The sequence below is a fragment of the Scatophagus argus genome, chromosome 16, assembly GCF_020382885.2.
Source record: "Scatophagus argus isolate fScaArg1 chromosome 16, fScaArg1.pri, whole genome shotgun sequence".
In the NCBI taxonomy this organism is placed as follows: Eukaryota; Metazoa; Chordata; class Actinopteri; family Scatophagidae; genus Scatophagus; species Scatophagus argus.
In genome coordinates, this window is record NC_058508.1 from 2998999 (window position 1) to 3008289 (window position 9291).

A 9291-nucleotide genomic window follows, 5' to 3' on the forward strand; every position below is an offset into this window, starting at 1 on the left:
AACAAATCATTAAGAGTTAGCCTACATCTAAAGCTTTCCTTTTTATCTTTTTCTTTTATTTATTTTACCGGAAACTGGTCTTGGATCCACCAAAATGACAATTGGCAATTAATTAGCAATTACATTATAAATTGGACAAAATTATTTTAAAAAAATGGTTCGCCCTGCATTTATCACCAGTAACCCCAAAACAAAAGAGCTGACTGCTAAATAAAATAAAATAAAATAAAATAAAATAAATCCTCTTGAGTCGATCAATCAGGCTTTGTGTATTTCCAAATAAAATAAAATAATTAAAAAAATAAAAAATAAAAAAGGAGAAGCCTGGAAAAAAGCTTCATCAAAATTGCCCAAAAAGTTGTAGGAATTTTCCCAAAACAAAACAAAACACACATACACACATATATATATATATATATACATCTACAAAATGTTGACGGAATAAAAATGAGGCGAAGAAAAGACAGCAGTGTGTTGTGATGCTGGAGCTCAGTCAGCACTTTGTGTTGTGTTGGGGCTTGTGTGTGTGCTGTGTGTTCATGCAGCCTCGGCCTACACGCTGCCTGCGTTTTCAACTGCGCTCAATGGCCGTCACTCCCACACACATTTCCCCTTTCTCTGCCTCTGTTGCAGAGTCAGGGGGCGAAACCAAATGGCATGGGAAAGATAGGGAGCCTAAAATAAAATAAGTTATATCCATTTGCCCCTGGTGTCTGAGACGTTTCTCTTTTTTTTCTTCTCTTACTGTAACAGATAAAACATTTCTGAGTGATATGTTTCCTGCGCATAAAAGCAAATCAAAAATAAAACATGGCGAACATTGGCCCTAAAAGAAGAGCGACAGAGAGAGTAAGACTGGAGGTTTTCCTTGTTATTTATGGAGAGAGAGGGGCTGCTGTCAGGTCCTTTGCGGGGAGAGAAAGATTGATCACCGCACTTCTTTTTTTTCCCACTCGGGGCTCCTCCGGCCCTCCCCAAAATAGGCTATCCTCTGTTAAACTCTTTCCTCATCTTCATAAAAAGATCTCTCTAATCCGAAAGCCACTCATCACACTCTCACTTACTATTAGCAGTCAGATTACTGCTGCTCTGTTATTATTTTTAATATTAGGGGGAACAGGAGGCCTGCGCTCTCTCCTCTTTCTTTTTTTTTCAGTTGCGAGGAGCGACCTCGCTGTGAACTCTCCCTCTCTCTCTGCGTAAACACTCCGAACATTTTAACACACACACATCACAGTGGAGAGCGAGGGTGAGAGACCCATGGCAATTCTGTAACGAGAATCTTGGAGCCTGTGTGCACAAACTATTTTAGTGAGATTATATTTAGACAGAAGCTATTCAGGCTTCTGTCGCGCTCGTAGACACGCTGACTAAAGCTCCAACAACTAGGCCTGTTTTTTAAAAAAACAACACCATCCCCAAAATATGAAGAAAGCTTTTAAATACAAAAAATGCACTTACACGCCAACAGGCTCCCTCTCTCTGCCTCTCTTCACAGTTATATCTAAGTGTCTGTCTCTCAGCTCTGTTAGTAGTCAATCTGCTGAGTAGAAATCTTCATCATCCTCTCCTCCTGAGCTGCTGTGCCATCTAAAACCCTCTCCAAGTTTTCTAAGTTGGGGATTTTTAGCTTCTGTCACACTTTATAAGATTAATGAGCTGAGTGCTGTAAACGCTAGGTTTTTTTTTTCTGATGGAGCCATATTGTAAACGGCGCTGACCTGCTCCGTTCACCTAATGTTAACCGTCATTACATCACCCAGAGGACCGAAAAAAATGTCCGAAAGATGCTCTTTTGTTTGTGCGTAACGCCGGGCCGGGATGCGCAGACCCGCCGCCCACACAGCGCACATGGCGACCGGCAGCCTTCCCGTTTTTTTCGCCCCGAAAATTTACCCCCCGTTATGACAAAACAATAGCACCTATCCGTTGATGGAGCCTTTCTTTCCCAGAGCATTTGGTGGAAAAATAATAATGCTGCTTCCCACAGCCATCGCCGCCGCCAGGCCCGGGCTTACGATTGGCTATTGAGGGTCACATGACCAGGAATTGGCTGCAATTTCGCCCCATAGTTCTTCAGTTTAGCCTACCCAGGTCCCCATACGCTAGTAATATCACCAATATACACAATTATTATATAGGCACCGCATTTACGCCATTGCGGTGGGGAGCCTACATGCTCGTGCGTTTTTTCATTTCGTTTTATTTTTTTTTAAAGCCATATTGTGTTGTGTGCGTGCGTGAGCGTGTGTGCGTGCATGTGTTTTGCTTTTTTTTATTTTGGGGAAGGGATTGTTCGGGGGTCTCGCCGTTTGAGAGTGAAACCGGTTTGAGGGAGCTATGAATTTTGAATTTGAGAGGGAGATCGGTTTTATAAACAGCCAGCCGTCCCTAGCAGAGTGCCTGACGTCCTTCCCAGCCGTCCTGGAGTCATTTCAAACTTCATCAATCAAGGAGTCGACAGTAATTCCGCCTCCCTTCGAGCACACCATCCCCAGCCTCAGCCCCTGCACAGCCAGCCAGCCGAGACCGACTGCTAGGAGCCAGCAGAACCGGAGAACCTCCGCCACTAATGGCCTCCAGACGCACCACCGAGCCGCCCAGCAGCCCTGTCCGTCCGGTCAGGCCCCTGCCACGGCGACGGCAGCCCCGGTCGGTCCGCTGGCCCACGAGTTCCCCTGGATGAAGGAGAAGAAGTCATCAAAGAAATGCCCCAAGCCTGGGAGCAGTTCCAGTGGTGGCGGATCCATCATCCCGCCTGCCTCGTCCTCCCCATCGCCGACCGCCTCCGGGTACGCTTCGGCGGGCATCGAGTCGCCCACAGGTCGGTATGCTGGGATGCAGGAGGCAGTGTGTGTGTGTGAGTGTGCGTTTGTGTGTATGTGTGTGCGCGTGCATGTGCATGGTGGTAGTGTGAGGGGTGTACAACCTATGCTTTCATTTTCTGCCTGCATCTTCATTTCATTTTCACTTCAGAAATAACCCACATTGCATTACGTACCGCATGGATGTGCTTAGATAGCATTGTCTTTTTCCTTCTTGCATGTGTGTGTGTGTGTGTGTGTGTGCAGTGCTGGGATGCTGTGTCAACAGGGAAGCCATATCGAGACCACTGCATTATGCTGCAGTGCTTTGCACACTCTCTGATCATGCTTTTAAATATTTTAACGTCTTACACTCGTTATCTCATTTTTAGGATCACATTAGAAACCAGCCTGACACTGACTGCAAACCTTTCACACCAGCGTCCTGTTACTTCTCTAGCATCTTTTAGCCAAAATGGTCAAAATGCACCCAGTCCATATAGAATTAATTATCGGACATAAAGACGCACAGAGTGGGGTTTTTTTTTGTTTGTTTTTGTTTTTATCCACCCTGCAGATGACTGTTGCTGCAGCCTGCGTCGTTCCGTTCATTGGGTGGTGTGATTTGATATCAGCAGTAGCATCACCCTGGTATTATATATTCATAACACAACGGAGATGGTAGCCATATTGGATGGAGGTAGGAAATATAATGGCGAGCCAAAGCACAAAAAAAATATGTTGGGGTGGGGGATGGGGGGTATAAGATACATTCACGCAGGATACACACACAGTTTAGGTCATTTCTGTCTTTTACACTGACCTCCATAACAGTCACTGCATTTTAAAAGTCTATTTCCTCTTATTTCCACACACATTCCCAACCCCATTCATTTTTAATGGAAATTCTTTGTTTTCTCGTCTTTCTTTCTCGCCCAATTTCCTGCCTTTTCTGGTCTCATTCGCAAAGCCCTTTCAGAGCTTCAGTTATGTTTCTGACACATTCGTTTCACATCAACATTCCCACATTTCCTTGCACATTTCCTCTCTGTCTCATGATATATTTATTTTGCTCTCTTTGCATCTCTCTGATCACATGCTGCAGCTTCTCGCAGCAGGCTCGCTGCACTCCAGGCTGACAGAGGAGTGAAACCCACTTTGACAATATGATCATTCGTCTTAATCTGCGTTTTCTTTTATTATTATTATTATTTTTTTTTTACCAGCACCAAATTGGTCCGCTCTCACAGTTATGGCTTTGGCTGCTACTGTAATTGGATGGAGTATTTTTTTTTATGAGACTTTTTGTGTTTTATTACTGTTTTATTACAGACAGAAGAGCCGAGGGGATTTCTGCTCCGTGCTGAAGCAGCTTATTTCTTGGCTGCAAATCTTGCACGTAGTAATATTGTAGAGGTTTTACGGGACTCTCATTAAGTAGATAACAATTTGAAGCCGAGTTGAAATATAAAATTAAAATAAAAAACGAGACTATCTGCAAAAGATTTTTTGCACAATAAATCTTTCACATAATTTCTCACAATTCTTCCTCTTTTATTTGTCTTTGTCTCGCTCCAGACCCGAGCCAGGCGAGTCTGGATGGTGGAGGAGCCGGGTCTCGTCGGCTGCGCACCGCCTACACTAACACACAGCTGCTGGAGTTGGAGAAGGAATTCCACTTCAACAAGTACTTATGTCGGCCCAGGAGGGTAGAGATCGCCGCCCTTTTGGATCTGACCGAGCGGCAGGTCAAAGTTTGGTTCCAGAACCGCCGGATGAAACACAAGCGCCAGACGACGCACCACCGGGACGGGGGTGGTGGAGGCGGTCATGAATCCAGCGACCCGGGGGGATTTGAGCCTCTCGAAGGCGCCGATGCCTCATCCCCGTATTCAAGCCAGCCGCTCGAAGCATCTGGAACCGGCGAAGCTACATCTGAGAGCGAGCCGACGAGCGGCAATCCATCTTCGGCCGCCTACGCCAGTGACAGCGGGGACAATGCACAGCCCACGCCGGAGGAGGGAGGCCGTCTGAGCCGCCCCGAACGCCCACAGCTGCCAGGGGCTTCTGGTTCCTCTGACCCTGCTGCGACTCACCACTCCCCGCCGGCGTTCACAGCCACGAACTCCGCTGACACCCCGGGCCTGATGCAGCTCAGCGAGGCCGGGCCCGCAGCAGCAGCAGCAGCAGCAGCGGATCCGTCGTTCTCCGAGCAGCGGGACTCCACCATCACCTCCACCTCCTCATCGGCTCCTCCCGCCACCTCCTCATCATCATCCACGCTGCCCGACCTGACCTTCTTTGCCGGGGACGCCTGTCTGTCACCCAGCCTGCAGAGCTCACTGGATAGTCCGGTGGATTTCTCCGAGGAGGACTTCGACCTGTTCACAAGCACACTGTGCACCATAGACCTGCAGCACCTCAACTTCTGAGGGAACGTTTCAGCAAAAAGACGATTTACTAACAAGGGAAGGAGTGGCGGACGGCCTGTCTGTGTGGATGAACAATCGAGCGGAGGACACAGCACTCGGCGGGGACTCTGTTGTTTAAAAAAAGCATTAAAGCTTCTCGGCAACATTCCTGAAACACTTCTAAATGAAAATTCTGTTCCGTTTTGAAATATATTTTTTATCGTCTTCTTGCTGGTTTTTCTTTGCGGCTATAATGTAGTTTAAGAGCGACGCAGTTTATTTTTATTTTTATTTTAAACATCGAAGGGAAATTGTTTTTCTCTCTCTCTCTCTATCTCCCACGATCGAAACGTTGTGGATTTATTTTCTCCCCTTGTCCAAATTTCAGGTATTTATTGCCTTTCTTGTTTAAAATTCTGAACCCTTACCAGTATGTGTGGATTTGTTTCGTTATTCTAGTGCAGCTTCATGGATCCTTAATAACTTCTCAGGAACTGTTCACGGAGTCTAGGTGCAGATAGCTGGACTGCTCTTAGAAAATCTGAAGTGAAGAATGAATTCATTCTCTCTGAACGAGACGAGAGAAGCCCTGCTGATGACCCGAGTTTTAGACCCTAGTTTATTTATTGAGATTCTTTAATAGTGAAAATCCAAATTATTTATTGTACATATATTTTCATAGTGGAATAATAATAACAATGATAATAAAAAAAACACATAAACATTTACGATGTGGCCCATGTCGTTTTGTTTTATAGGCTATATGAATTTAAGAAATGCTGAATTTTAAAATGCCACGCAGTAAGGACATATACACCAAAAATACAGTGCGGTTTTATAATAGCCCAAATTTAAAACAAAGTGAGCATTCAACGTCAGTCGACCTCCTATCGATTTATTTGTCTGGTTGCTGTTACTTGTTGCCTAGTAGACTATTTATCATTTTATAATACATTTATACATTGCAATGAACCATGAGCCTATAATGTACGGGTTTATTATAATTCTAACTGTCATTTTGCTATTATAATGACATTTTAAAAATAATAGTTTCTTCTAATGTATATTGAAAGTTGGTTTCATAGTATGGACTAAATGCAAATATAGGCATGACTCTGACTGGCGTTCCCACACTTATAACACAGGATAATTATGTAGCCTGATATAGCCTGGTATGGCCCAGTATGGTTCAACTTTTGTATTTACACAGAGATAACCCTGACAAAATGACTTTGAGAAAGAATGTGATATTTTCCAGAGCAGATAAAAAGAGGAGAAACAGTCTGAGGGCAGAGCAGGATCATTGTTTTCCTCTGTCACTCGTTAGCATAGCATGGGTAGCCCTCTGCTTGCTCTGAGTAGGAGCTAATGGCTAGCATAGCATGGCCCTCCAATAGCTGTAGCTTCCATCATGTGAGAACAGCAGTGTAGCTACAATGTAGCCTTTTACTGAGAGTGTGTGAATGCCAGAACTGACCACAATGTAGCACAACTCAGGCTCCTTTTTTGTAGTTCATGAGCACAGAAGATAACTGGATCCCCACATTGCAAATTCACTCTCATTATGAGGTTAGTAGGGTGAATGTGGAGTTAACTTTGAGTTAGCATGGCTAGCTCTCTGCTATTGGTGTGTGGGTGTGATGCTAACTAGCTGCTCCTCCTCAGGCAGAGTCAAAATGGCGCTGAGGACAAAGCAGGATGTGAACAATGAGCAGTGGCAGCCATTACAGGATGACTGGCTCACTGTGACAGGCATGGTGTATGTGTGTGTGTGTGTGTGTGTCTGTATTCAAGAGAGAGGAAATGAAAGAAATAGGCTATTACTGGGGGGCAGGTTGCTCTATTTTTTTAACAACAACAACAACAACAACAACAACAACAATAATAATAATAATAATAAAAATAAAAATAAATATATGAAGTTTTAGACCTAAATCAAATTTTCAAAAACCTGCAAAGTTGCTGTTTCAAAGAAGACAAGAAAATAGAAACACTTAAAAGTCTTTCTTTTTACCTCATGCATGCAAAGGGAGAAAGCACTTTGATTCCCAAAAATACTTTCCTTACTCTTCAAATACACAACATTCATTTTATTTCTCTATACCACATATGCAATAATAATTTGTGTTCAGCTGAGAAGCTTGGTGTGTAACTTAAGCTGAAACAACTGTAAGAGTAAATCAAACCCAGAATGAAGAGGCTAAACTCCCAGTGGTGCTCTCTGATTGTCTTTTTAACCACAGAGAGAAACCTTATTTCTTTATCTGGGCCTCATTTAAGCATTACATAGCTCCGTATTGAACTGTGGCAAAGCATGTAATAAATTAATTCAGGGATCTACTGTTATTTACTGTAGCTCGTCTGATAATTACACACTCATGTTAGATACGCGTACTAAAGGCGATTCTGTGGTAACTAGAAGACATACAAAATTGAACTGAGACAAAGTCAGCTGACATCTATGCATGTGAGGATGAATTTTAAATTGTGCAATACAACATACAACATACAACAACCTCTTCCTGCAGAAACACTACCAGAAAATATACCTTTGTACGTTTGGCAGCTCCTGAACATCAGCTCCAATACTATTATTATGCAGCAGGATGTTTTGTATCGTTCAATCTAACTTGGTTGACATAACATTATCCAACTACTATTCTAAAAACCTTCTGAATCTTGTTCCAACTAATCAGCATGTGTGATTTTAGCAATAATAATAATAACAATAATAATAATAATAAGAAGAAACTGCACGATGTTTATATGACAAAAAGTGACAAAAAATTACAAATACAGCAGATACATTTAAAGAGAATAAACATTTATTCTTTCACAAGAAAAAAAATGCTGTTTAAAGAATGATGTCCAACAAAACCCTGTTAAGAATGTAAGTGTGTTGTAAGAAGAGATTCAAAAGAGGTGAACTCATTTTCCTAATGTACATCTGCTTAGGGGGTACACAGCAAAGGCATTTAATGTTCAGTCTCATCCTTCAGACCCCTTAAAGGCCAGTATCAAAAATGTGTTGGAGGGCAAGACCCAAGTTTGTCCTAAAATGCTAAATAGTAACTAAAACTGGCATTCTGGAACTGTGTGGCAGCAGGGTTTTCTACTGATTGAAGTCTAGTTATGGTTGGCTCAGGCCCACGTGGTGACACGGTGGTATTTGTTTATGAATAAGAACAGGTTTTGAAGCAGCAGTCACACGCTGTCATATTTTCTTGGACATACAGGGTTCACTCTGCAGGATACTAATCAAAAAAAAAAGGTAAATCCGTATGAAAATTAACATTATATGTGTAATGTCAAACAACAGTGGTCCCAATATGTAACCAAGGGGAACTCCTATATCTAAGACACTGCTGATGTACTGGAATCCCCTTACGGACAAAGTTCCATTTCAAACACATGAATTTAAAATAGACTGTAGAATTCCACCCATTATTTAAAACACTGAGTTAAAATGAAATGGCCAATAGAGAATTGACAATGTTTCAGCATGTCTCTTTAAACAACCTCCATGGTGTGGCTTTTTATAAGTTTGGTTCCACAAGTGTTTGCAATAGAGACACTTACCAGTCTTTATGCTGAGCTAGGTTAAACACCCGCTGGTTCCAGCTGTATACATTGATCTGCTTATCCAACTCTTGGTAAGAAAGAAATTCAATGCATTTACTTTAGACTTTCACAGTTTTACCAACCAATGTGATATCGTGATATTGACCAGACCACATCTGCAGTTGTATGTGATTGGCTCTCAGCCAGGTGTGTAAATGATTATTGGAGAATTTGTGGGTGTCAAAAATCAAGTGGGTGTCTTCCAAAGCGAGACTTTTCAATACAAAATGTATTGTGCTTCTTCATTTAGTGTTTTTTTTTCTTTTGTGACTTCTTGGTTGCTCAGTTGTCACCATGACAATAAAAGAACAGCAATAAATCAGACAGATAAATTAACTGATCTTGCTCATTAGTCTTAGCTTGAGTTTAGAATGTATCTTTGCACAGGGAATGAAGGCTGTGGACATATGTTTCAGTAATCATGCATTACCATGATCATAAAAAGCAGTAACTCC

The 9291-nt window shown here is 42.6% G+C and overlaps 1 protein-coding gene across 1 annotated transcript; it reads left to right on the plus strand.

Moving 5' to 3' along the window:
• Nucleotides 1–429: 429 nt before the first annotated feature.
• On the plus strand, nt 430–5943 carry hoxb2a (homeobox B2a). The gene is made up of 2 exons (XM_046416312.1): nt 430–2824; nt 4383–5943. Exons 1-2 carry the CDS (start codon nt 2341–2343, stop codon nt 5234–5236), a joined length of 1338 nt encoding a protein of 445 aa, XP_046272268.1. The 5' UTR covers nt 430–2340; the 3' UTR covers nt 5237–5943.
• Nucleotides 5944–9291: the final 3348 nt, after the last annotated feature.